Here is a 27,251-nt window from a genome sequence, read left to right on the forward strand (position 1 = left end):
ACGGCGCAGTCCATGAATGACACCTCGCATTTCATAAGTATGGGGGCTTACCACAGCCTCCCGCTTTGAGCGACCGGCAGCGGCGCCTGACAAGCAACCTTTTTTTTTTTTTTTTTTTTTTTTTTTGTGGCGTGAAGAGGATGCTTATCCGAAGGCTCGGAAACCAGCACTTGCCTAAGCACTTGGTTATGATCATGATATGTACACTACTTGGACAAAGAAGCTCCCCGCTTCGCATCTGCGATACAACGGTAAAGTAGGAGGAGGGCGAGTGTTGGCCAGGGTATTCCAAACGGCTGGGTTTTATGAGGTAGCGTACATCACTTCATACACTAGCCAGGAGCTATCTGGCGAAACAGTCTGGACCGATCCAACGGCACCGGTATTGATACCAAGGAGAGGTGTGGAGGGTGGCTGGCCCAAGACGGCTGCAATGGAAGGCCAGCATTTGGCAGCTCAACATGCCGGATACTGCAGGCATGCCATTTTCCGTTCGGCGATGTGCTTCGTTCTTCATTGTCACAGCTAGAGCTTGGGTTGATGTAGCACGCCCAGAAGGCAAGCTGACGTGGATAAACAGACACAGAAGGATCAGTCATCATGAAGAGCAACCTGAGCTTTTGTTTCCTGATTAACCCAGAAAGGCTCGCTTCAGCCACATCACCACATCCCAGTACTTACCTAAGTCGAGGGGTCCACTTGAGTACCTGAAATACTTTACATGCCCGCAATAAGGCACGTGCCTTACATAAGAATTCAATTAACGCGCTTTCCCCGCGCCCCTCTACGAAATCTCCTGTCAAGACGCGCTGCACTGTATGACAAGACGCGCTGCGACCCACCACATACATGCTCCTTTTTTCGCCCAGGTCTGCACCCGCCTCTCGTTGCTGCGCAGCGTTACCGCCTCGCCCCTCCTCCCATCAAAACCACGGCAATTCTTCACTGCGACTTTGTATCGCCACAAAGTGACGCTGACGTGCTCTTCCAACACACTCTCGTCTTACTTCATTCTCGACGTTATCGTTGGCCTGTCTACCTCTGAACTTCGAAGCTATCAGAGCCCTCACTCACGATGGACTCGTTCATGCTGCAGGATGCAGCCGCCTTGGATCGCGTTCGTGCGGCTCAAGAGTTCCTCGACCCTCGTACGCCCTCCCTTGCCTCGATTGCTCGTGTAAATGCACGATATCCCAACGTTGCTATATACTGACCCGCGTCTCATCAGAAAACGATTCGCAAGGACGCAGTTACAGGTCGGCGATTATCCAGATGATGCAGAAAAAGAAACGGAGGCTTGTAGTCAATCTTGACCAACTCCGCGCCCACAACCCCGAACTCGCTGGAGGAGTCCTCGAGCAGCCATTTGATTACACTCTTGCGTTCAACCATGCTCTGAAGCAGATCGTTAAGACGTTGCCAGACTCAGGCGATGCAGAGAAGCTCAACGACGAATCATACTATTGTGCATGGGCAGGCAGCTTTGGTATGAATGCCTGCAACCCTCGCACCCTTTCCTCCCAGCATCTCAACAGCATGGTCTCGCTTGAAGGCATCGTGACCAGGTGCTCGCTTATTCGACCAAAGATTGTGAAGAGTGTGCATTACAACGAAAACAAGGACGTTTTCCACTTCCGCGAATACCAAGATCAGACCATGACAAATGGAGTTACAACATCCAGTGCCTACCCCCAAGAGGATGACGAGGGAAATCCCCTGACTACCGAGTACGGCTTCAGCACTTACAGAGATCACCAGACCGTATCTATTCAAGAAATGCCAGAGCGTGCTCCTGCTGGTCAACTGCCCAGAGGAGTTGATGTTATACTTGACGACGACTTGGTTGATCTAGTCAAGCCTGGCGACCGCGTCCAACTCGTGGGAGTTTACAGGACGCTAGGAAACAGAAATACGAACCATAACAGCGCCCTGTTCAAGACCGTCATCATCGCCAACCACATAGTCCTCTTGTCCTCGAAATCTGGAGCTGGGGTCGCCACACACACGATCACAGATACCGACATCCGCAATATCAACAAGATCGCCAAGAAGAAGAACCTTCTTCAACTCCTCTCCCAGTCCCTGGCGCCTAGTATCTATGGACATGACCACATCAAAAAGGCTATCCTGCTGATGCTCCTCGGCGGTGTTGAAAAGAACCTCGAGAACGGCACCCACTTGAGGGGTGACATCAATATTCTCATGGTGGGAGATCCTTCAACCGCCAAGTCGCAACTGCTTCGATTTGTCTTGAATACAGCGCCTCTTGCCATCGCCACTACTGGGCGTGGTTCTTCCGGCGTCGGTCTCACTGCTGCCGTTACGTCAGACAAGGAAACAGGAGAGAGGAGACTTGAGGCGGGAGCCATGGTTATGGCTGACAGAGGGGTAGTGTGCATCGATGAGTTTGACAAGATGTCTGACGTTGACCGTGTCGCTATCCACGAGGTCATGGAGCAACAGACTGTCACAATTGCCAAGGCTGGTATTCACACATCCCTGAATGCCAGATGTAGCGTTGTCGCAGCTGCCAACCCTGTTTTCGGCCAATACGATACCCACAAGGATCCTCATAAGAACATCGCGCTACCTGACTCCCTTTTGTCGCGTTTCGATCTCTTATTTGTTGTCACTGACGACATTGAGGATACGCGAGATAGGCAGGTTTCGGAGCATGTTTTGCGAATGCACCGCTACCGACAGCCCGGTACCGAAGAAGGTGCGCCGGTGCGTGAGAACGGAAATCAGTCCCTCGGAGTCGCCCTGAGCAACGACTCTGATGTGCAACGCCTAACGGACGTGTTCGAAAAGTACGATGCCATGCTCCATGCTGGCGTCACTCACACCTCGGGACGCGGCTCCAACAAGAAGCCTGAGGTGCTTAGTATTCCTTTCATGAAGAAGTACATACAGTACGCCAAGAGGGTGCAGCCCAAACTGACCCAAGAAGCATCGGATCGCATCGCAGACATCTACGTCGGGTTGCGAAATGACGAAATGGAAGGCAACCAACGACGGACTAGCCCATTGACTGTCCGTACCCTGGAGACATTAATTCGTCTGGCCACTGCCCATGCTAAGTCCCGTCTTTCGCAAATCGTTACCGAACGTGATGCCCTCGCCGCGGAAGCCATCCTCCGCTTCGCAATGTTCAAGGAAGTCGTCGAAGACGAGTCAAGAAAGAAGCGACGGAAGACTCAGACAACTGAATTCGCTTCCTCTAGCGAGGAGAGCTCCGATGATGACGACAACGAGGATGGTAAATACAGAAGCACAACAACTCGTACACCGGCGGCACGCTCAGCGCGGTCGACCAGGGGAGTTGCTCGTCTTCGGGTGAATGGTAGCACGCAAACACCGGGCACCAATGCTAATGGCACAATCAGTGATCAACATGATAGCGACGAGGAGCCGCCAGCTCGGGAAGCGTTGGAAGACATTTACGATGCTACCCCAAGAAGGTCGCGTCGTTCTGGTCGGGCTGCTGCCTCGAGCGCGACCTCACACACACAAACATCGTTTGCATCATCTGTACCGGTGTCACAGCTGCCGTCACAGTCCGAAGAGGAGGAAGAAGATGAAGATGAGCTTGCTTCAGGGACGGCCGGTCTTGCCATCGCGGACGAGCCCATCAGTGCTTCGCGGCTGGCAACCTTCAGAACAACTCTCGGCCAGCTCCTCAACTCAGCATTGTTCGAAGATGACTCTGCCAATGTAGACGCAGTTGTAAACGCCGTCAACAGCAAGTTGCGGCGTGGTAGTGGCGGTGCCTTCAGCAAGCAAGAGGGTGTGAAGGCCCTCAAGAAAATGGACGAAGCCAACCAGATCATGTATGCCATTCCCAACATCTCTGCTCATTCTCGTTCATTCGCTAACCACGCTGATCGAACCACAGGTATACCGATGGCGAACTCGTGTACAAGATTTAATGTGATATGGAATCGGGGAAGTAAAGTTGATTGTAATCGAAGGCTGGCGTTGGGACTAGAGCAGTCAGGAGACAAACACCAAAGTCTGGACACGTGGAGACAGACCATATACATACTTGAATTTTGATGTGAATGAACAAGACGAGAAACCTCCTTGGTTGTTTCTGCAATGTTTCTACTTCTTGGTATAGAAACTGGCTGTCTAATCTGGTCTATGTCCCTGCTGCGCTGTGCTACTCACAACCTAGATTGAAAGTCGGCAAGTCGATCTCGTACTCGAACGCCGTTCCACGTTTCCTTGCTGTCGGCATCTTCGCCCAGGGTTGGCACGCCGACTTGTTCAATGGCAAAACTGGCTGCCACGCTACCCCATATTGCGGCCTCTTCGACACTTTTACCCCTCGCAAGTGCGACAGCAAGACCGCCCAGGAAGGTATTGCCTCCACCGGTTGGATCTACTACTTTGGTGGGGTCCTGGTGGACGGCTGGGATCCATGTCTCCGTGCCCGCGTCAACCTCGATTTCTTCTCTTACAACGACTCCTTCGTCGTCTTGCAGCAGGCCGGCGAACAAAGCCTCCATATCGGTATCTGGCCGGAGACCCCCCCTTGAATAGTCCTTCTTGCGGCGCTTTGTACCCGCGCCGTCACGTGTAGCAGGTTGACGCTTACGGCCGCCATTTCGTGCGACATAGCAGCCCTTGTCGCCTGCGCGTACAACAAGGGTGAAGGACTGAAGAGGCATGCTAGCCAGAAGCTGCTCACATGATCTCTCAACGGCTGATTTTGAGATGGCACCAGTCTCGGGATCCAGGCCGTCATCACCCATGAAGCCTGCCAACTCTGAATGGTTTGGGCTGCAAACATCAACCAGCGGCAGAGTGTTTGTGCAGTTCAGTAGCTCATCAGGGGTGCAGAGGTCAGGCACGGGTTCCCAGATAAAGATAGGTTTTGTATACAGGTCAGACGGGCACACGCGCTTGCGAGCTGATATAATTTCGCCTACTAGATCCTTGCATCTCATCGGAGAACAGATGAGGTGGAAAGATTTGGAGAGTAGCAGGTGAGGGGTCAAATCTTGGGCGGTGAGGCGTTTCTTGGGGGTGGTATATTTGAATGCACGCCTCTCAGCTGTCTCGTAGCCGTTCCAGCCGCGCGTTGTAAGACGGTCAGGGTCCTCGCGAAACACTACAGATGTCTCCCAAGTATTGATGATGTTAGTTAGTGACTGTGGAAAGTCGGAACCTTGATCGACGATCCAGCCGACGGACGAGGCGTCAGGGGGCGGCGAGAAGAGGCGGGCTCCGAGGGCGCCGTAAGATCCAGCGCCGCCGAGGATGTCCTGAACTGGCGGCGTGGGTGGTAAGAAATGGATCTCATCTATCAGCTCAGGTGTTAGTTTCGGCCTTTTTTGTTGGATTTGGAGAAGCTGTGGGCAATGGGACTTACCTATGATAAACATGCCCAGGGTCACGAAGTCGATTGGAGATAAGGCAGCGACCTCCTTCTCGGTAAGACGGCGCTCATGGCCATTCTGTGTGTTTTCGTCGGCCATGGTGGCCGTTGTTGTTGGCGAAGGGTGGTTGGGAGTCTTTTTCCCGGGCTACCTCGTGGTTGAGATGGAGCTTTCAGACTCGGTTATACCCAGAAGAAAGGCGCTATCGCCAGAGTACCTGATCTGGCGGATTCGAGGGTGGAAAGAATTGGAATTGACACCAACGTGGCCTGTGAGCGTATGGAGATTTCTGCACGTAAGGTAAGGAGCGCAGTTGAGGCAAGATAAGTACTGCATGTGAATCGCAAGCTGCAGATAGGGCTTGAGCCTGAGTCGGAATATGAGACAAAATCAGTTCAAGATCGGTAAGCCTTGATGTTCAGCTCTGGTAGGTTCTTGACACCACGATAAAGGCACTTTCGAGCTTCCGAGATGGTTTGATTCCGGTTGTTACATCTATGGATGCATGTATTAACTGCCCTAATCATTGAGGTACTGGTGGTGCCATTATCTAGACGCAATGTCAGGCATCGTTATAGACGGGGTAGGCCTGTAGTGAAGTTTTTGAGGTGTACCTATGTACTCCGTTTTCGGCAGGGCGATACTTCACAGGCAACCAAGGTAAAGAATGGCTTGGCAATTGAGCAACGATTTCACTCGAATTCACGCTTTGGCCATGGGTCTAGAAATGGGATAGAAGAGACGGAGATACTCTGGCTCTGGTGCTCTTGGCTTTCGAACGAGTGCCTGTGGCTAGCACTCCCTGACTGACTGCCTTAAGCGAGGTAGGTAGGTAGCTAGCTTTAAAAGAGGGCAGCATTCTTCTCACGTATCCAGTTAGAAAATGGGCAGCTACCTTAGGTACACCTCGGATACTGTGAGATGATGTAAGGTACCTTACCCATGCATACCTAATGTAGCTGCCTAGGCACGTAAGGTCCACTCGAGCTCTAGGTACTTCCTGACTTGCCTCCAGCCAGGGTACGTGTTGCTTCTGTACACAACACCGTCTTGGGCATGATATTGGATGCTTGCGATAATACCCTTCCAAAACACCTCGTTCACCATTTGCACCCTGCGCCGCTTTTCTCCGTCGACCACCAGCTTCCAGTGCGCTCAATTCCATTGCCGTTGCTTCGCCCCAGCGCGCACGCATTTATCCCCATCCTAGCAGGCCCCCATCTCCTGAAACCTCCTTACAATACTTTGTGGTCTCTCTTCCCACCTTTCGACCCGACTCGAGCTCCCTGCCCTGCAAACCCAAGTCGTGTTGCACTGCGAAGCATCAAGCACCGCAGACTTGTCCTGCCATCGCTGTTCCTGTCGCTATTGTTGTTACTGGAACACCCCGCCAATTGAGAGCTCCATCTCCCGACTCCTGAAGTCACACCATCTCTCCTGCCCGTCATCCACCTTTGTGCTTTTCCCGACCTAACTTCCCCTGCACTTTCTACTTGCCTTACGAGAAGCCCCGGCTTCACTTTGGACTAACATGGCAACGAACAATATGCACAACCTTACGACCCTCATCAAGCGGTACGCGTCTATCACCCACGTTCTGCGCAAATCAATTTTGCCATCAACCATGATGCGGCAGATTCGATCACTTCTGCTAAGCGCTCGCCCCTGCCTTTGACCGACGTTACCTGGACAGTGCTGTAGAAGCTCCTAACTTTGGAAATAGGCTCGAAGCTGCCACTGCCAGACTCGAAGATATCGCCTCTTCTACCATCGAACTCCCTCAAGCTGTCCCCTCGCTGAACCAATCCGTTGCCACGCCGCCGTCGGCCTCCAATGCTTCTTTGCCTGCGCCGCCTCCGCCGCAAGCTGCCGCCGCTCCCCAAGCCCCCCCCGAACCCGTTCCCGAGTCCATCGAAGAGTTTGATCAGTTGTTAGCCACAACCGTCGAAAAATATGTCAAAATCAGCAAGCAGCTGGGTGGTCTCATTGCCGATCAGGTCCGTCCGGCACAAGATACATCAAGCGAAAATTACAGGTGATGCTGATACAGTGTTCGCAATATAGGCCGCCAAGGTTTTGCAGGGTTTCCAAGCTCAGCGTCACTTCTTGCTCATCACCACCAAGGCCAAGAAGCCCGATTTGAACGGCGCCGAGATGGCCGTGTACCAGGACTTGCTCAAGCCCATCAACGAGGCTCTCGTTGCCGTCAGCAACATCAAAGAATCTAACCGAGGTTCTCCCGTCTTCGTGCAGCTCAGCGCTGTAGCTGAAGGATCTATGGTCCTCGCATGGGTCACCGTCGACAATCGTCCTTACAAGCACGTTGACGATTCTTTGGGTTCTGCACAATTCTTTGGTAACAGGGTATTGAAGGAGCAAAAGGACAAGTAAGCTGTCTCTTGGGTTGATGGCTTTTACCCGGTGTGTTTGTCTATGCTGACTGGCAGCTCACAGGGACGCCCAGCAGGTGGAGTGGGTTAACGCTTTCTACCAGGTTTTCCGCGATCTGGCCGATTACGTCAAGCAGCACTTTCCCAACGGTATCCCGTGGAATCCGAAGGGCCAGCCGGCCCAGGAGGTTGCCAAGTCTCTTACGGCGTCTGCTACGGCCGTCGCCGCCGCCGCTCCTCCCCCACCGCCTCCCGCAGGCGCTTTGCCGCCGCCGCCACCGCCACCCGGCCCTCCTCCAGTTCTTGAGATTAAGGAAGAAACTGGCGGAAAAGGTGGGCTGGGTGCAGTCTTCTCCGAGCTGAACAAGGGCGAGGCCGTGACCAAAGGTCTGCGCAAGGTTGACAGGTCGGAGATGACGCATAAGAACCCCTCTCTTCGTGCCAGTTCTACAGTGCCTGATCATGATGGTTCAGCGCGCGGCAAGAGCCCAGCCCCTCAGAGAAAGCCGAAGCCGGAGAGCATGCGCGTTAAAAAGCCACCCAAGAAGGTGCTCGAGGGCAACAAGTGGACTATTGTAGGCCTGATACAATAATTTTACGCGCCGAAAGTGCAACAGCGGCTGACTTATTTGGATAGGAGAATTTCGAAAAGGAAGCCCATCCGATCGAGATCGAAGCCTCCATCTCTCACTCAATTCTCGTCAGCAGGTGCAACAATACCACCATCATTGTAAAGGGCAAGGCCAATGCGGTCACCATTGAGAATTCAACGCGTCTGTCCCTTATCGTGGAGTCTCTGATATCCACAGTGGATGTTATCAAGTCCCAAAACTTTGCGTTGCAAGTGCTCGGTGCTGTGCCGGCCGTCTTGATGGACTCGATCGACGGTGCCCAGATTTATTTCAGCAAGGAGAGCACGGGAACCAAGATTTACTCGAGCAAGTCCTCCGGCATCAACCTTAACGTTATCTCAGGGGAAGACGAGGACTACAAGGAGGTGCCTTTGCCGTCCCAGATTTGCTCTTACTTTGACGAGAGTAAGGGTGATTTGGTCAACGAGATTGTATCTCACTCTGGCTAGTCCGACATTCTTTCGATATCAAATCACAAAAGAATTGAGCGGCATCGTGGGCGTCAGCATGGCGGCGGTTTGCTCATTTTTACACCGCAAGTCAACATCCGTTTGTACCTACAAGAACCCAACCTGCGACTTCTGGTTTTGGCCCCCTTCAATTTCTCTTGCGACTCAGCGTGCTTATCCGAGCGCTTTCACTCGTGCCCCATCCCCATCCTGTCTACAGAAGGATTCGAGCTCGAGAAAATTTCGGAAGCAAATACAATACTTACGTTGGCAACTTGTTTTGAAGGATAGCGCACAATTACTCGAGCGATACGTATTGAAACAGGTCAAATTGATCGTCAAATTGGTTGACAAACCTGGTCCGTCTATAATTGACACGCTTCTACTGTATAGATGCTAAAAACCACATCCGGCCGCCTCGACCAGGCGCACTCACAAATACGAGCTTGTACAAGAAGTATTGACCGCGTCTATTCTGATAACAACCTGGTTCCGCTTGCGCCGATTCTATAGCTTAGCCTTTGCGGGCTTTATTGTCGGCATGAGCAGATCGCGCATGTCGCCAGCGGCTTCATTTAGGAAGAAGCTCATCCGCTGGCTGCCGAGACCCTTGGACACAACGTTGAAGTTGATGCTAAATGTGTCAGATTATAAACGACACTGGTGACGTATTCATGGAGGCATACCTGTTTTCGTTGATCATGTAGGCGATACCAAAGCCAGCATCAATAACCTGGCTCCATCCATATCCGTTGAAAAATTCGGAGCTCAGCTGCGAGGTTGAGAGATACCAAGAAGCAGAATACGAGAACGCAGGATCTTGGTAAATAGCCGGTATCTCTTGGCCGGGCTCGAGAAGCTTCTTGAGCCCGAAAAGATGCCTGTCAACACCCTTGCCATCCGAGGCCGCTGTGATGTACTCGAGGTGGGCATCGATAGCCTGGCGGAACAGGTCGACCTTATCCTTATCCTCGATATTGGGATCCGCCATGGCACTGCACCATGTAACCGATGCATCCGAAACAGTCCGGCATGTCTCCGTCCGGCCTTGCTGGAAGCGGCGGGTAGCAGCCGACTCGTAGGTGGGCCGATTCTTGCCGTACATCTTGTGGTAAGCCAGTTGTATAATCATCTGAACATAGGCGTCGGGCGAGCACTTGAATTTCTTGATAAGACCCTTGCCATAGCCTTGATACGCCTGGACAGCCAGCTCGTGTTGGCCAATTACATCATGGAAGTCCTTAGTCGCGCGGTCGATCTCCGCCTGGACCTCCTTCGTCACATCGAACTTGACAACCTGAGGTTCCGGCAAGTTGGAGCGGATGGAAGGGTCAGAGAGATCAATCTTGTTGTTGAAAATGAGGTCGTTGATGAAGTCGTTGAGGCGGTGAGTCGGGGTTCCGTCCATCATGGAGTGTTCTCCCATGAAGCCCGAGGTGGCATTGTCGTTGACGATGAACTGACAAGGCTTGTCATACCAACGGTTTGCGCCGTCACCGTGCCAATACTGATGCGCGCGCTCCTCAAGGGTCACAGGAGCAGCATCGTCGAGACAAACAACGAAGGAAGAAGCCTCAATGGTCTCCAATGCGGCAGAGTTCTTCGGGCTGGCTTTCAGCAGGATTTCGCGTGCGTCCGCCCAAACGTCCCGGTTCTCGCTGGTGAGGGCACCAACAGCAGGCACTCGTTGGGCTAGCTCGTAAACCTTGCTAAACTGTTGTTCCAGCTCCGAGGCATTAAGCTGCTTGCCGTCGACCTCGTGGAGAATCTTGAAAAATTGGTTCTTACGAATGGCGATGATGTGCTTATGCTCTTTGTGCGAGAACTTGACAGGATAGTCGGCAGGCTTTGCAGCGACACGGCTGGTGTTGAACATCCACTTGTAGCTGTCCATGCAGATCGGGAGCTTCTTCATGTACTCAGGCTCCAGAGTGCCATCATCAACCTCCTTCTTGAATTCAAGTACAGCAGAGGTGATGGCTGCTGCTCTCTTGGCAGGATTCCTCCTCCGACGGTCGTCGCGATGGGAATAGAAATAGCTGACGTAGGGGACGACAGGGTCGCGGTAGCTCAGGTACGCGGCATCGTTCCACCACTCGTACAGCCAGTTTCTGTGAGCAGAATCCTCTCTGCGCGCAAGTAGCTTTTCTTGTAACTTGCTGCCAATGCCACCGGGCTTGACAAACTCCTCGACTGCCTTTTTGCTGGCGGCGAATTCGGACTCTGAAAGGAGAGGGTGCAGGGTCTTGACGTAACGGGCAGCAGTCTCCTCCAAGGAGGGTACGGGCAGCCGAGGCAGGGAATCCTGGAATCTCAGCATCGGTCCTTTGGACTTGTCCTCGACGTAGCCTGGGTTTGGCGATGCCGTTAGCATAGTGGTATGAGATGCGCCGTGGCTATGACTGAGCGCATTCAGAATCGACTGGCGCAGGGACGCAGCAGGACTTACCAGAAGGCAGCGAACTGTTGTTCCGCTTCGCTGCTGGCGCCATGACTGCGATGGTCTGGAATAGAAAGAAGACCGGTTAGAAAATGTACGGTCGAGTTGGAGAAGAAAGAAGAAGGGAAGTACGGGCGACTGTAACGGAACACACAAGTGGGCGGAGTGGGGGACGCGATGGGCGCGGTGAGCGGGAGGAGGTAGGTGGAAAGCGAGCGTCTGAAGTATTCCACGGGGTGGGTTGTCCAACTCACCGGACGATTGAACCTTTGCAGTCGTATATTGGATCTTGCGGTGGCAGACCTAGCCTCCAGAGCTCGCAGGATGGCCGACATGACCAATTTTTGCTTAGGTGCAGTGACTGGTGCGTGTGGAAGTGGTATTAAAATAGTTGGCACACGTAGCCGCAGAGATCCGCGGCAGTCGAGCAGCAAGTCAGTCGTTATGGATCGGAGCGGATCCTAGCCGTCGACAGAGTGGCTGCTTGTCACAAGCCAAAACCCAGCAACCCAGCACCCACGCGGGCCTTAATCAACCGGGGCAGGGATGTGGCGTATGTGCGTGAGAGAGGTAGGTAAGAATCGGAGGCGGGGGACTGGCCTCGTGAGGGAGGGAGGGAGGGAGGGAGGTGCAGCAGCGGCGGCAGCGGCAGCGGTAACGGTAACGGGAGTGGTAACTGGGAAAAGATGCCTCGGGATGATGGAGGACGCGTAGACGAAGGTGGAATTGATCCAGTCGATGGACAGGATGAGTGCGACAGCGTAGCTGCGGCAGCTGTAGTGTGGTGTAGCGCGGCACGTTTAGCTGAGGTAGGTACGGAAAGTAATAAGGTGGCTAGGGAGAATGCGCCGACAAGATGGAAGGCAATAAAGATCAGGACGAGGGCATGGGGAGCATCGATTGGAGAAGAACCAAGTCACGCTGTTCTACGAGGGCTGGGTGCGCTTTTGTGATGTGATGCCGGACTTGATTCTGGCTTGGACTCGGAGATGGTGCTGGCGCTGGGCTTTGATCAATATCATTTCTCATCTTCCGCCCCTTCTCTTCCCTCCTGAGCGAAGGTCAATTTGCCTTGACCTGCGGATAACCAAATACCTCAGGGACGGGGAAGTACGATGGGGTACGTACGGAACAAACCTGCCCTCCCCGTGTCCAACCCCGGTTCATCGAAAGTGACCGCTCGGCGGAGCAGGAACTGGGGGAATGGGGAACCTGCACCCTGATTGCTCGTTGGTGTCCCTCGGCGCTGTGCGGTGCAGCCGGCAACCGTGGCTGATTAAAAGCCTTAGAGCCTTTGAGCCGAGGCAAAACAGGGGGTCCTGCACACATCCATCACTGCCTACCTTACCCCGTACGTAGGTACTCTTCTCCCTCCACTGCGGCACCCACCCACCTTACCTAAGGTACATACGCAGTAGTGTTCCTAGGTATTAGAGGTTTGGAAGTCCGCTGGGTAGGTACGTGCCCCGGCTGAGCTCCCCAGTGAAGTGCACAGTGTGTCTTGGCCTAGATCCCCACTTGTACTACAGTCAGGCGACTCCACGATCGAGTTGGATGCTGCTTTTCTTGACGCGTTTGAGAGCCTTATCCAACCTACACAGTAGGCTCGGGGTTCGCGTAGGTATGCCCGGATGCGGGACCAGGCCAAACGGCGACCCGCGCTTCGCGCCGGCCCTGGCAGCAGTGTAATGCGGGCAGACTCAGGCATTGCTTCCATCTCCCTCGTCGTCTTCTTTCCTCTCAGTCATGTGTTTCCCTATCGTAGCACGCAGGTCTAGCAGGCGACAGGCACAGAGGATTCTGTCACATGGAGCTACTCATGGCACAAAGAACGGATGAACAAGACACCGGACTGTTCCGGACTGGGCTAACGGATGTCCTGGACGAACGGACCAGAATTCCTTTCGTAGTTTCGGAGCACGGGGATCTTCGACTCCCTCCCAACCCATCTCGTAAGCCTAGACCTTGATGCTACTAATACACCCCCGAGGCGCTGCACAAAGCCGACTTTTGCGAGCCTTGAGCGTCCGCTTATCAACAAGAGATCATACAGATAGGTAAATGGCTTTATGTATCTAATACACGTACTTGCACCAGGAGACAATGCGTCGCCGAGCCTTCGGAATCCCTTGGACGCCTGCCCTGGAATACCAAAACGATGTCAAATCACCCCCCGCAATTATTCGTTCCATTTCCTACCTTATTCGTCGCCAACCCAAACCCTTCGGAATAGAAAAAGAAAGAACACGGAAACATCAACCCTCCGTCGCCGCCGTCACTCGCTTCCATCATTTTTAATGACTTCTCAGTTGCTCTCGGCTACCCAATCGGTGGCGATCACTCAAGCCTCGAAGCTCTTGATCTGGCCCTCGCTGCTCAATGGCTGTACTGCACTGGATCCAGGAACAGCTTGGAACGTAAGACTCGCGCCGTCCGTCATGGCGTCCTGAGCCAATTTGAGGCCCTGATCCCCACCCGCCTCAACTGCTGTCTTCAGGGAGTTCTGCACTTCGCGAACACGACGCTTGAATGCAAGGCGGTCCAAAAATAGTTGTTGGCGGCCTCGCTCAAGCTCTCTTCGTTCCGCCTGCAAGATGGCCTCCATCTCGTTGAAGTACTTCAACTTCAGTTCAAGTTTTTGAAGTGTGAGGTTGGCCGCCGCTGAAACAAGTCGCGTCATCTCGCGCTCCTCATGTGACACCAGACCAGCAGCCCGGGCACCCATCGTGGCCATCGGGATCGTTGCCAGAGTCGTTGTGGTTGTAGTGGTGGTCGTGGTTGTGGTCACGTCAATCTCCATCGAGTCGCCATCTTTGTCCTTGCCCTTGCCGTTAGTAGTCGCCTGCTCGCCTGAGTCGTCTCCCTCCAGACGCCTGCGCAGCTTCCGCGTGAGCTCCTCGGCCGACTTGTTGGCAGCAGCAGCCGTGCTCGCAGGATCTGCGAGACCCGCGAGGAACCCAACCACAGACATGACAGGGTTATCCGCCTGGCTGAAAGGAAGGTGGCCACCCTGTGTTCCAAGCATGGCAAGACCCGTAGGTGCGTTAACAGCAAGGTCGTCTGCGTACTTGCCCTCTATGTCTAGGGACAAAAACTGTAAGACGCACTCCTCACGAGTGCGAGTGCCAACGTGGTCCGCAATCTCATTCCAGTCGTCATCCATCCTCTCGATACCTTCCAGGAGTCGTAGGATTTCTGCATCGCTCCAAGGCGCATCTCGGTCAAGAACGGTTGTGTAAGTAGGGTTCTCCATCCTTGTGAATTGAGCACTGGTCTGGTTGCCAGGCAGATGGCCCTCAAGATAGCAGCTTGGGCAGACGTCGTACTTGGTCTTGGAGTTGGGATCGGTTTGAGAGCTGTGATAGTATAGTCTGGTGCAATCAATACCGCAGGTATGGCAGTTGACCTTAACAATAGGCGTCTTCGTTGCCTCCTCGACACCTGAGATGCCATTGGTAATTGGTGCTTCTCCATTGGTCTTAGGCTCCGTCTTGTTGAGCTTTGCGCCCTTGGCGCTTGCCTCGTATATGTTACGGCTAACCTCGAGGTTGACGTCGGTCTTGGGACCAGACGTCGCCGACGCTTTCTTCTCTGTGTCCGCGCTAGGCTTTCCAGCCGACACAACTGCATCAGAAGACGGCTGCCACGGCTGAAGACCACGGGGCGTGTCACAGATGATCTTGAAGTGGCCGGTGAATGGCGGGCCAACATGCGATGGTCTTTGCTCGGCATCAACCTGGTTCACTGTTAACCCTGATCATGGCAGCATACACCCATAAAGATGGAAACCAAAAGAAAGTTACCTGATAGTTGATCAAGCCCCACTGCTCAAGAAAAGAGTGCACCCGCATAATGGCGCAGACATCTCCGGCCAGATTGCGTCGGCAAGCTGTGACAGTAAGGTATTCAACCGGGTTCAAACGGTACGTGTTGATCATGAAGTCGCGGTAGTCCTTGTAAACGGCCGGGGTTTTGCTGCGGTTGCGGCTATTGAAGAATTCAGACATGGCCTTGCGCTCGATGTCGTTAATGGTGTTCATGTCGAACCAGGTGCTGTAGCTTGGCAGGACGATGGCGTGTGTCTGAGAGATGAGGTGCTCCCGAGCCGCATTTTCCAGCGTCTCCTTGGTCTTGGAGTCCTGCCCATCCACATCGGTTCCAGCTCCGACATCATCCCCCTCTTTCGATTGGCCGTCCTTGACCTCATCACGTGCACCTGCCATGTCCTCGTCTTGGGTAGCCTCGGGCGCTGGGCCATCGGGGGCATCGAGAGGGTTGTCGGAAGTCACGCCGGGTGCAGGCGTCGCGCTATCTTGCTTGATGTTGGGTTCCGCGATAGGGCCCTCGGTCATCTGGACGTCTGCTCAGTGAGGTTGATTTAGTTGGGGCTGCGTCGACAACGGAAGAGTCAGACGGGAACATGTACCTTCGGCGCCATCTCCAGATGTAGTTGCAGCAGGCTGCAACGGCGGCTGAGAAAGAATTGGGTTACTGCCGGGGGAGGCAGCACTAGATAAGCCGTAGGTAGTCTGGTCCTCCATGATAACTTTGGGCGAAGGGACCTCAGGAGGCAACGGACATCAAGGCTGCCTGGAAGTCGCGAGTAAATGCAATGGCGCGACGCGCAAATCGGAGTCAGAGACAGTCGATTGGATCAATCTGTGGCATGCGACTGGCGACTTTGGTTGTTTGATGATGCAGCCCACAGGTTTTACCCCTCTAGCAGCGCGTGGTGTTGATGTTGAGTAACGAGATGTGGTGGTTATGGAGTAGTCGCGTCTGGGCCTGGAGAAATTTTGGCGCGAGATGCTGGAGGATAATACAGTGTAGGTATTGTTTAAGGTGCCTTAGGTAGGTAGGTACTTGCAACAGACAGTAGTAGGTAAGGTAAGCCTGGCGCTGCCAGCTCTGGGCATTCCTCCACTGTTAGGTGGCGACCTACTCTGGGGACCACCTTAGCTTAGGTAACCTAAAACACCACAGTTGCATCTATGTACTCTCACACGTGACCTCCGACGCTCTGTTCCTGAGGCTGCACGGCCGGGAAAAGCAGACATAAAGCCGATTCGTTCGACCTAGAGCCACCCCTGGCGTTTAGCCAGAGGCCCTCCCTTCTGATGACGGCACATTGGCAGTTGAGGAAGGCTTCATGCGAACTCGGCGTAGTAACCTCGGGCCGTGTCAAACCGTTCCTATCTATTTGCGTCGTCCACCGCAACAGTCGTACAACACCTGCTTCTCTCAAGTTTCCGGCGGTTCTTTTCTCATTTCGAACTGAAGCATACCTTTCCGCTTTTCCATATCTGTTTAAATCATCATGCTGTTCCTAACCCGAAGAGCCGCTGTCAGCGGGGCTGCTTGGGCGACCAGCGGACTGTCGGGGCTCCGATCAAGATCGACGAGGAGTCTACTATCCACTCTCGCTCTCTTGGAACAGAGGGAAGGTCAATTGAACCACGGTTCTTTGAGCGCCATCACCGCGGCGAAGAAACTCGGCGGACCAATTCACGGTTTCGTGGCGGGAAGCAACATCAAGGGAGTTGCAGAGGAGGCGGCTAAGGTCGAAGGCGTAGAGAAGATCATTGCTGTTGACAACAGCGCATACGACAAGGTTTGCTTCTTCTCCGAGGGGAGAAATTTTTGGACATCTTGCATACGGACTGGACTCTCTGACGCTCTTTTTTTCTTCTTCTTTTGCAGGGCCTTCCCGAGAACTATGCGCCGTTGTTGGTCGAGAACATCAAGAAGGGCGGCTACACCCATGTTATCGCTGGACACACTGCCTTCGGAAAGAACCTCTTGCCCCGCGTTGCTGCGCTTCTGGACTCTCAGCAAATCTCTGATATTACTTCTATCGAGAGCGAAAACACCTTTATTCGTCCCATTTATGCCGGCAACGCCATTGCCACGGTCGAGTCATCTGATCCCGTCAAGATAATCACAATTCGGGGTACAGCTTTCCCTGCTGCAGAGATAGCCGGTGGTTCAGCAGGCGTTGAGGCGGGCATTGACCCCAAGTCCGAGTCTACCACCGAGTGGGTCTCCGAGGATCTTGCCAAGTCCGACCGGCCAGACCTCGCAACTGCCAGCAGAGTCGTCTCTGGTGGCAGAGGCCTCAAGTCCAAGGAAGAGTTCGACAAAGTGATGCTGCCACTGGCCGACTCCTTGGGGGCTGCGGTCGGTGCGTCCAGAGCTGCGGTGGATAGTGGCTATGCGGACAACAGTCTTCAGGTAGGCCAAACTGGCAAGGTTGTCGCCCCCCAACTTTATATGGCCGTCGGCATCTCTGGTGCCATTCAGCACTTGGCAGGTATGAAGGACAGCAAGGTCATCGCGGCCATCAACAAGGACGCGGATGCTCCTATTTTTCAGGTCGCAGACGTTGGTCTTGTTGGAGACCTGTTCGAAAAGGTGCCCGAGTTGACGGAGAAGGTCAAGCAGTGATATAATATTTTGTAATCTACATAGATGAGTCTATGCATGGGTGATGGCCTCTGTTACGCTCACGAAATAACATCGAGCATCGCTTTGGTGGATGTGAACTTTTCTCGTTCTTTGCCCGCAGCACGGCCATTGTCTTTCTCGGCCCTGTCTATCTTCTGCCAATCAGCCCAGGATACTCTTTTCGAGGCCCTGTCGCCAACTTCTGCACTGATCCCTGCCCATCCATGCTTGGTGTTCATGTCAGTTCCGGACAGAAATGGGAACCCGGACAACCAGTCTTGTACGATTGAGTCGCCGGTCTCGAAAGCATCCATCATGGTCGATGCGATAACTCCTGTGGGCCCTCTCTTCACCCAACCGGCGCAATAAACGCCAGGGGAAGCGTCGAATTCTGATGAGTTCCCCGAGGTATGCCGCAAGACTCTGCCACGCCCATCGTTCATGACAACACCACGCCGGTCATCAAAGGCAAGGCCCGCTTCCTGCAATCCCGGTATTGAGACAGATTTGTAGCCGATGGAACGGAAGACCAGGTCTGAGGGCACAGTTATCGTTTCCCCGGTTAAGCGAACCTGGGCACCGGGGTCGAACTTGGAGGACAACTCCGTTCGTTCCAACCGGGTACTACCGACATCGGACGGAGATTCCGGGCTGGCGAGAAACTCTACTGGGCTCAGGCAAAAATCGAGAGACCAAGACCTCGCAACATCGTTGGGCCGGACAGCTGAGCCTTTGGCTACTACCTCCATCAGTCTCCTTGCCGCTCTGGGGAGCGTCTTGATTTCAGGAGGAAGGAGGGTTGGGTCGACGGGATGGAAAGCAAGACTGGGAATCTTCATCAGCTCCCTGACCTCTTTAATGGTGAAAGCTGCCTATTGAGTGTTATCAACTACGAGCGTACGGTGGAGACTTTGTTTTACGCTCACCTGCATAGGCCCACGCCTTCCAATGACATGAACCCTCTTGATGCGGGAAACGGCCAGGTTGGCTAACGCTTCTTCGGTGATGTCTGTTTTGCGTAAGACATCTACATCTTCAAGCAGCATGCGAGCTACATCCAAAGCAACATTTCCCTGACCGACGATAACAGCTTCGTCGCCTTTGGTCAAGTCTGGCGCCAGCCCGGCGTACTCGGGAAGTCCGTTGTACCAGCCAACGAATGAACGTGCAGAATATATGCCCCGAAGCTCAGATTCCCCTGGAACACCAAGTGTCCTGTCCTTTGCTGCCCCGTATGACAACAAGATAGCATCGTAATGGCGCAGTAGACTCGAAAACGGAATAGTGCAGCTATGCGGATGAAAACCTGCTTCGCCAACGGAAACGTTGCCAACAAATGTGAAATTAGGAGAGCCAGCGACCTCCTCAAACTTATCTTGGCATTTCTACGATGGTTCCGTCAGTCGAGCCGAAATACGTGAGTGAGGAGAGAAAGCAACCTTGACTTCAGGGTGATCTGGGGCGACGCCGAAGCGGACAAGACCGAAGGGAACTGGCAATGACTCAAACATGTCAATCTTCGCGTTTGGGAGCCGAGACATGACGCGGTAAGACGCATAAAAACCAGCGGGGCCGGATCCTACAACAGCAACGCGAAACGAGTCTTCGGGAGAACGAGTTCGCCTTGCGATAGACGCTTCGGTGCTGATCAGGCGGACCGCTGAGTTGCCAGTGCCCACCTGAGGCCGAGCATGGCTGCAGCCTAGAAGCGGCCGGACTCGAAGTAGGAGGAGCATGGCGGTGCTGTTCTGGAGCACGCACGTGGTGCTGCTGGGCCGGTCAAGCAATGATTAATCTTGCCCGCTGGGTCGCCAGCTGAGTGTATCGTCGGAAATCCCAGTGATTGCAACGATATGGAGATAAGGACTGTGCGATGAGCCCGGCTTATGAGTGACGGATGGGAGGCAGACCAAGCAGAAAAGGTTCAATGATGAGTAACCGTAGCAGATCGGATGAGTTCGGATATAGTACCGGGACCCGCCCCCAATACGGCCCTCTCGGAGATGTGTGAGCGGCGGTGTTGCCGGGGACGAGGGATGACGGAACCGCAAAAGCCCCGGATTGTCCGGAGACGTGAAGATGGAAATATGTGGTTAAGATCCAAGGTGCCTAGGGAGGTAGGTACGTAGTCAAGCATATCCTCAAATCCCCAAGTGACGGCGCAAACATGAGGGCTTGGTCTCAGCTCGCTCACTGCGACCTTGTCTTCCAGGTTACCTGCAAAAGACTAGTGCGGCGGGATAAAAGTGGATGTGTACCTGACCTAGGATGTCCAAAAAAGCAACTTTTAGAGCCTAGCCCAGTGAGAAACGCCATCTTTGGGCGCTGGGCCAGGTTTCAGGCGCTGTACATCGTATTAGACACCCGTTGCTGTGGCAACAAGGGCGCCTTCAAGCTGCGTTAGACGTGATGTTGATAACGGGCAATGACTGTCAAGCCAGGCACACTTGAGTCCTTGATTTGCCCTGGTTTATCTTACTCTCACTGCCTGACCTACATCTCTGTAGCATCTTGCTAGCTGAGGTTGGCACATCCCTCTGCCCCGTCTTACCCCAAGCTGAGGTACTCTTAACTATCAAGCCTCTCGCTCTCATCCACCACCACCTCACGGCCATTCCCCTCCTTCATCATCCCACATGCTCAATTTCTCCCAGAGACCTCTAGCAAAGTCCCAACCACGCGCATTAAGCTGACTGGATCAAGCCAGCGGCATTCCAGCCAGCTCACCTCGACGCCGCCTTCTGTGGAAGCATTCCTGAAAACTACACACTCACACACACTCGCTATCCGTCTGTCTCTTTTTTTGCTACGACTGAGGACGAAACGACCAAGTCTAATGCCGCGAAGATGGTTCAGCAGCCCTATCTCTACAACGCCGTCAGCAACAGTCGAGACTCACGATTTCCCGAGCCCAAGTTCGACCCTAAAGCAGTAACGCGTGCGAGTTGGGAGCCGAAGCCGCGCAAGCCCAAGCCCACTGGGCCGTTGGTCACTTTCAATCGCCATCCTGAGTGAGCATTTTCTGTGCAACTGGATTTCTTCTGCCTGAGAGCCAGGACTACACGATGATCACGTGCTGACCAACCGCCATCCAGCGCTCAGATGGTGCTGTCGCATAGGTCTAGCAATTATGTGTCCCTCAGTCCTCGGACGAAGAGCTGGATCAAGAGCATACGGATCGTCCAGCTGGCTCTCAGAGTCCTGCAACTAATTGGGGCTGCAGGCCTGCTTGCCCTCCTCATCCTGCTGAACAACATCGAGGCTCTCGCTGGGTGGGTCATGCGTATCACGGTACGTTTGCAGCAAACGACGCGCTCACTTGATAACCATGCTGATGAAACCTAGCCCGGCGTCGTGATGGTACACTGTTTCTACGCCATTTACCACCTATCCAGGCCAGCCGGGGACCGTAGCCCTGCGTCATCCACCGCTTATCAACTCTTTTCCGGTATCTCTGACCTAGCCGCCATGCCTCTCTACGCATATGGTGCCTTGATGGCCATGAACAATAGCGCAGCTTGGGCGACTCGCTGGGTTGACCAGGGGCTCGTGGAATACTTTGTTCAAGCCGTCAGCTACACATTCATCGGTGCCGGGGGCTTGCATCTAATATCATTCTGCATTTCCGCTTGGCTCGGCTTCATGTTTCGCAAAATCACTCAGATGCCTCCAGACATGAACCCCTTGGAGGATCATCTGACCTCGCGAGCTAAGCATAAGAGGAACAAATCCAGTGTCGCGACCAGCGTTAGCGACGAGGGCGAGAAGCGACTTTCTACGCCTCTTGAAGAGCGACGTCGGTCCGGTGCACCGTATCAAGACCTTTCTCGACCGCCCAGCATTCCTTTCCAACGGACGAGAGCCGGCTCTGATCTGTCCAACCGCACACGTGATTCTCACGCCGATCTCCCCAGTCGGCAATATCAGATCCCACTAGGAAACTCACCGAGAAACTCAGCCGTCGCTAGTGAATACAATCGAATGTCTATTCCTCGTTCTTCACCCCGTGGCTCTTACACTGAAGTCCCGCTTCACGACACGAACAACCCCCGGTCATCTCTTTCATCTGGAGTTATTTCTTCCCCGACCCAAGCTCGCAACGCAGGCAAATTCACCGAAACCTGGTTCGCCACGGACTCGCTTATCTCGCGCACGCAGAAGAGAAACCATGCCATGGATGTCGCTGTTGCAGCAGAGAAAAAGCTTTCGAGTGATAAGGGGTACGAAGCTTTGGGTCACCGTTACAACGTGGAGGATTCCGATTCTGACAACGATGAAAATGATCTGGCGGGTAGCGATTCCGAGAACGATCTTGGGAACCCTCACCCGAATCCTTTAGCATCAAATCCTCACCCGGCGACCGCACGAGCCAAGACATCGTTCTTGCCTCCCCGCAACTCTGCCTTGTCTGAGGTGAATCTCAATTCCCGTCAGGTCAGCGGCAGCAATGATATTGCAGATGCGAGGCTTTCTGCGCTGGCGGGACAGCCGTGGCCACGCAACCGCGACAGTTCCATCCAGCCAGAGTCTGACTTCTACTCAAAACCCTATGGCGAGCTCAAGGCCGCAACACCCCCTGTCATGGTTGGCAACAACCGGCAGGTGTCCTCCGGTAATGACTACGACAACCAGCCGTACTCCTCCACCTATGGACGACGTAACGTGAGCGGCAAAGTCGCCGAGGAGGGTCTGGCTGGGTCGAAGAATGGCTATCCAAGGTACAGCGTGCTATAGGGCCGAATTTGAACTTCAAAAGGCCTTCGACTGAGATGAGATGCTGTATGGTCTGCTCTACGGATTTGTGATTTTTCGGGAGTTAGTTCGGGGACAATATTACGATTCATGTCGACCTCAAATGCTGACGGCCAGCTCAGGCTGACTCATTGGCGAAGACCCTGAACAACGCATGCACTGGATATTATGTTGTACTTAGCTCACAAGAAAGAGAGAGGTCAAGTCTGCGCACGGCGACTGTTTCATCATTCCCGCTGTTCAGCTGTAAACAGAGAACGTTCGTGCTTGTGCAGAATTTACCTCAGGACAGATGGAAAACTGACTGGAATTTAGTCACTGTCTAGGACAGTTTCGTGTGAATGAAACGAGGTACAGGTTAGGAAGTCATTAGAAGAGATGCTGCTCCAAAGACCATCTCGCGCCTTACGCCTTTAGCCCCGGGCATACGTGGCCCAGTCCACGCCTGGTTTGTCTTCTTTCCACCCTATCTCATCCCAAGAGCCGAGCCCACTCAAGTGGCGCATTGTTGGTCGTCCATGGGGGCAATTCCAAGGCTTATCCAGCTCGCCCATGTGACGGACAAGCTTCTCCATCTGCTGATGCGCCAGAGCCCTTCCGATCATGACACTGCTCCGGCAGGCACGCATGGCAAACATTGAACGGACCTTGGAGGGTCGTGGGGCGGAGACGCCCTCGTTAGATTGATGATCCCCCAGGAGAGATATCAACTCTTCGAGGTCAGACAGCGTAAAGGTCGTCCCGTGGCTTAGAGGGAGAGCAAGAAGTTTGCATCGTAATCCCACAGGTTGATTGCCGGACCTGTCCACGTCCAACTGAAAGCCATTGGTGTTCAAGGCAGCAATGTTCTCCATCACGATTTCTTCCTCAAGAGCCGTGAGTTCAAGCTGCTTCGGATGCACAAGTCGCTGTGATTGTACGACTGTCGTCGACTGCAGTCGTTCGAAGTTGTACTTCTCATCCGAAGCATGCTGGTCAATGATGAAGAGCTCATCATCGCTGCTAGAACTACCACCGTCCCCTTTGCCTGATGCGTAACGGACAGCGATGATGAACCCCAGGTTGAATTGGCCAACGATAGTCATGTTTCCAAAGTCAGCTTTTGTAATAATAAGGGACAGGACTTCTTCAGCATCTTGCGACTCCAAGCCCAAGGCACTGAGGGCGTTGGTTTGACGTGAATTTGCTCGCTTCATTTCAGATGCCCACAATTTCATTTGAGTGTGCAGACCCCCCTCGTTGATCTTTATGCTTTGCTCATGTTGTAGGGTGGCATCCTTCCGCTTGACTCCGGCATTGAGAGCACTGGGCCTCTTACTGGAAGCCTCAGATCGTTCCAACCCATCTTCCTCAGGCTGGTGCTCGGTCGCAACAGACTGATCCGGGGCTGAATCGTCGTCAAAACGAGGTGACTTGAAGCTGGGTGCATCGATTTGGCTGTGGAGTTCTCCTGGGGTACGTGGTAACTCTTCAACAAAGCTAACAGTCTCCATTGCCTCGCTTGAATGATTCTCTCTAAGAGAACTGGGCAAATCGGAGTCGTTCGCTTGGCTACCAACGTCCGTGGCTGCGCCGATCTTGTCTAGATCTTGCAAACTGTCATTGGCCTTTTCCGCCCCATCTCTAGATCGATTGGCTGAAAGTATCTGTGTCAAACGAGAGCCGAAGGATGAACCTAAGGTCGTGGGTTTGCTAGTGGGGGATTTTGCATGTCCTGTCCCCTGATCGAGCTTCAATTTCTTAGCGTGTATTTCTGCTGACCCTACGACGGTGGAGTCTCCAATGATAATGGTAGCAACATCTGGAGCATGTCTTTTCGACATTCGTGGCGTCACTGTCGGCATGCTGTTGTCTACCGGAGTCCTAATCGGCGTAATGGCTGGGATCTCAGCTTGGTCAGAGGCTTTTCCGCCTTCAGAAGTGCTTGGTACATGTTTTGACGGTGCTTCGGGGTCCTCTCGCTCATCCAGCTCGGCGAGACGAGCACGAAAGTCTAGCACCCTCCGAGGGGTTTCTACTGTGTCTGCTGGCGTAGTATCCAGCATCTTCTCTGGGGACTCTGGCGGCTCTTCAGCAAATTCATCTTCTCCTTGTGATTCACCAGGCTGTCCGGGAGTTGTCAATATCCCGGTATCGCCCCCCCTGTTCGACCGCGGCTCGTCGGGTTCTCGACTGTCTTTTGCAGTTCTTCCAACCCAGCGACTCATCAAACTTTGCGACTGTAGGTCTGCGGGTGATGTTATTTTTTGCTGTGTCGCACGAGTCTTTCGGACTTGTTTGCTGCGCGGTGGGGATCGATCCTCTTCATCCTCAGAGCTTGAACCGTGGTGCTGGATGGCTGGGCGTGGCCCACTCGCTGTGAACGTCGGCTTCTTGGTGTTTTGTGCCACAGTCTGAGTACCTTTGCCCTCGCCGTCGACCTCCATGACGGTTACGGTGGCTTGGGTACCTCGATGAAGCTTTTGCGTGGATGACTGCCCCACTGGTATAGAGTAGTCCTGTGATCGGAAGAGAGCAGTCAAGGCCTCCCTTAAGTTTTCCAACATTCGATTTTGGTCATGCAAGAGGATGGTGCGTTTATCAGGGCTGACGTTGACATCATACAGATGAGTGTCGAGTTGAATGTCTGCAAATATAAAGGGGGATTGTGACGAGTTGTATCCTTTGTAAACCTCGTTGAAAACTTTAGCAAACTGAGGCAAGCCGCAAGGCCTCCCATTGACGAAAAACATCTGGCGATCTGGAGTCTGGCGGCCTTCGCCATGCGCTGGCCGACTGATGTACCCCTGAACACGGACTTCAGTAGAAACCTTCTCAATCCTCTGTGCATTTTTCACACCACCGGTTGGCTCGAAATTTAGCGTCATGTCCAGTTTGACCAGAACCATCATCGTCTTGGCGCCAAATATATTGACGAGGTTCCCACGAGTTGTCGGATTGCCTTTGGTGGAGAATAAAACGATGCGTTTGCCTTTGCTGGGCTGCTGTGATACGGTAAATTTGACACCTGTCTGGATGCAGGCATACTGATTGAGGAGCGAAATGACCTTGTTCCATTCTCGTTTAATGTTGCGTTCGAGTTCGCGACGACGGACAGGCAGATTGTGGAAAAGATTCTCGACGATGACATTGGTGCCTTTCTGAGCAGCAATAACACTTGTATTGCCCAGTTTGCCTGAAATTTCGAATTCGAGTCTGGTGCCTTTGGGAACGTCCTTTGCTAGGCAAGTGACGATACTGAACCGCGATAGCGCACATAGTGAAGACAAGGCTTCACCACGGAAACCAAATGTCTCGAGGGTAGCTAAATCGGCGTAGGTTGAAAGCTTCGAAGTGTAGTGCTTCAAGGCAATAGTATCGTAGTCGTCATGCGAGATGCCTGAGCCGTTGTCTTGAACCTCGATCGAATCGAGACCCTGGTTCTTGAAGCGAACGTCTTCGATGAGCCGTCAGCAAGCAAGGGTGGGAAAAGAGTGAAACGGCTGGGATATCTGGACTGAAATGAGTTTGGCAACCATACCTACGCTACTGGCGCCCGCATCGATGCTGTTTTCGACTAATTCCTTGACAACAGAACAGAGATCAACGATGACTTGGCCAGATTGTATTTGATGCACCTTCGAGAGTTGTCAGCAGGGGGTCGTGGTTTTGCTATTTTCAGGGGGCGGCGTAATCAAGCTTACGGTGCGGCCATCGATGGCCTTTATAGCGGCCATTTCGACGATGAGTTTCTTCGAAGTTCAACACTCCATACATTCATTCCATCGAGAGGATGAACCGAGTGTTGTCATTGAACCGGAAGACGCGCCAGGCGCGTATAGTGTGTTTGCCGGATAAGGCAAGGTGCATTTGGGTCGCGACTTGGTAAGGGAGGTCGGCTACCTGACATAAGCAAGGCGGCTAGAGTTACCACGGTATCTTGTCATCCTTGCCTACGGACCCAAACACAAGACAGCGCGCCCAAGTCGCCACGCTACATGCACTGCCATTGACGCCTTGGCACGCTCTGAAGGACGCGTTTCTTGGAAGGGGTTTTTTTTTTTTTTTTTTTTTTAGTAAAAAAAAAAAAGAGTGACACTCGGGACTTATAGGGTGAGTGGACACTAGAAACGTGGGCCGTCAGTCCGCTAATCTGGGAGTCAGCAGATGGGTAATTAGCGACCAATCGCTGCCGAAAAGCCATTCCCAATCTTTCTCCGGAGGCAAGATACGGTTCGCTGAAGAGAGGCGAATTGTAGAGAGGCCGGCGTCTCTAGGAACGAGGACCATCTCTGGCCTCGTTACAAACGCAGCCCTGATCCAAGAAACCCATCGCCTGTGAGATTTATCGTAAGCTCGTCATTGGTCCTGAGCAGTGACCTCACTGAACATCCACGGGTACACGAGTACCGTGCCGAACGGGGGTTTGATGGGTTTGTGGCAGATCGGGCCGTTGTCTGAGGTGTCCACTGCGAATTATCCGTCTAGGTACATCTAGTCCCCAGCCAAGACATTCCTACGAAAGGTATGGACTTATTGAAGCCATTGGCGGAGCCAGCCATCTCTACCGCTACAATGGATATCTGTAGATGGAAAGAAACGTGCAGAGCACAGCGCCGTAACGGAGATTAGCTGCCGTTGACTGCGTCGGATCTCGATCTTGTTCCGGCCAGGCTTTGTGAGCTCAGCAGATCAACGAACCTGGTCTGGCTTATCTCTGAGGCTACTTTGTGGTCGCGTATTACTCTTGCATTCCAAGACGGCGGGCGTGAGCATGTGTG

General features: G+C 53.4%; 9 protein-coding genes across 9 annotated transcripts; 4 read left to right on the top strand and 5 right to left on the bottom strand.

The window, feature by feature from the left end:
* Window positions 1-1,075: 1,075 nt before the first annotated feature.
* Window positions 1,076-3,929, top strand: mcm3 (DNA replication licensing factor mcm3; the record flags this gene model as incomplete). The annotated part of the gene is made up of 5 exons (XM_066151180.1): window positions 1,076-1,148; window positions 1,229-3,259; window positions 3,387-3,475; window positions 3,559-3,830; window positions 3,896-3,929. 5 exons carry the CDS (start codon window positions 1,076-1,078, stop codon window positions 3,927-3,929), a joined length of 2,499 nt encoding a protein of 832 aa, XP_066009469.1.
* Window positions 3,930-4,166: 237 nt separating this feature from the next.
* CGGC5_v003761 (Uncharacterized protein) lies at window positions 4,167-5,483 on the bottom strand (the record flags this gene model as incomplete). The annotated part of the gene is made up of 2 exons (XM_032027035.1): window positions 4,167-5,308; window positions 5,378-5,483. 2 exons carry the CDS (start codon window positions 5,481-5,483, stop codon window positions 4,167-4,169), a joined length of 1,248 nt encoding a protein of 415 aa, XP_031876541.1.
* Window positions 5,484-6,915: 1,432 nt separating this feature from the next.
* Window positions 6,916-8,855, top strand: SRV2 (Adenylyl cyclase-associated protein; the record flags this gene model as incomplete). Its single annotated transcript, XM_032027036.2, has 5 exons — window positions 6,916-6,959; window positions 7,108-7,381; window positions 7,449-7,771; window positions 7,839-8,349; window positions 8,412-8,855. The coding sequence occupies 5 exons, from the start codon at window positions 6,916-6,918 to the stop codon at window positions 8,853-8,855; spliced, it is 1,596 nt and encodes a 531-aa protein (XP_031876542.2).
* Window positions 8,856-9,362: 507 nt separating this feature from the next.
* CGGC5_v003763 (Carnitine O-acetyltransferase) lies at window positions 9,363-11,630 on the bottom strand (the record flags this gene model as incomplete). The annotated part of the gene is made up of 4 exons (XM_032027037.1): window positions 9,363-9,489; window positions 9,542-11,204; window positions 11,305-11,359; window positions 11,550-11,630. 4 exons carry the CDS (start codon window positions 11,628-11,630, stop codon window positions 9,363-9,365), a joined length of 1,926 nt encoding a protein of 641 aa, XP_031876543.1.
* Window positions 11,631-13,636: 2,006 nt separating this feature from the next.
* Window positions 13,637-15,836, bottom strand: ssr2 (SWI/SNF and RSC complexes subunit ssr2; the record flags this gene model as incomplete). Its single annotated transcript, XM_032027038.1, has 3 exons — window positions 13,637-15,031; window positions 15,099-15,655; window positions 15,722-15,836. 3 exons carry the CDS (start codon window positions 15,834-15,836, stop codon window positions 13,637-13,639), a joined length of 2,067 nt encoding a protein of 688 aa, XP_031876555.1.
* Window positions 15,837-16,612: 776 nt separating this feature from the next.
* Window positions 16,613-17,739, top strand: CGGC5_v003765 (putative electron transfer flavoprotein subunit alpha; the record flags this gene model as incomplete). Its single annotated transcript, XM_032027039.1, has 2 exons — window positions 16,613-16,906; window positions 16,996-17,739. The coding sequence occupies 2 exons, from the start codon at window positions 16,613-16,615 to the stop codon at window positions 17,737-17,739; spliced, it is 1,038 nt and encodes a 345-aa protein (XP_031876556.1).
* Window positions 17,740-17,798: 59 nt separating this feature from the next.
* On the bottom strand, window positions 17,799-19,475 carry CGGC5_v003766 (putative NADPH:adrenodoxin oxidoreductase; the record flags this gene model as incomplete). The annotated part of the gene is made up of 3 exons (XM_032027041.1): window positions 17,799-18,611; window positions 18,666-19,124; window positions 19,179-19,475. 3 exons carry the CDS (start codon window positions 19,473-19,475, stop codon window positions 17,799-17,801), a joined length of 1,569 nt encoding a protein of 522 aa, XP_031876539.1.
* Window positions 19,476-20,586: 1,111 nt separating this feature from the next.
* CGGC5_v003767 (uncharacterized protein) lies at window positions 20,587-22,473 on the top strand (the record flags this gene model as incomplete). The annotated part of the gene is made up of 3 exons (XM_032027042.1): window positions 20,587-20,750; window positions 20,835-21,030; window positions 21,085-22,473. The coding sequence occupies 3 exons, from the start codon at window positions 20,587-20,589 to the stop codon at window positions 22,471-22,473; spliced, it is 1,749 nt and encodes a 582-aa protein (XP_031876528.1).
* A 431-nt stretch (window positions 22,474-22,904) lies between these two features.
* PMS2 (Mismatch repair endonuclease PMS2) lies at window positions 22,905-26,207 on the bottom strand (the record flags this gene model as incomplete). The annotated part of the gene is made up of 3 exons (XM_032027043.1): window positions 22,905-25,927; window positions 26,012-26,108; window positions 26,175-26,207. 3 exons carry the CDS (start codon window positions 26,205-26,207, stop codon window positions 22,905-22,907), a joined length of 3,153 nt encoding a protein of 1,050 aa, XP_031876538.1.
* Window positions 26,208-27,251: the final 1,044 nt, after the last annotated feature.

The sequence above is a fragment of the Colletotrichum fructicola genome (genome assembly GCF_000319635.2).
Source record: "Colletotrichum fructicola Nara gc5 chromosome Unknown KSG_Nara_v1_contig02, whole genome shotgun sequence".
Lineage (NCBI taxonomy): Eukaryota > Fungi > Ascomycota > Sordariomycetes > Glomerellales > Glomerellaceae > Colletotrichum > Colletotrichum fructicola.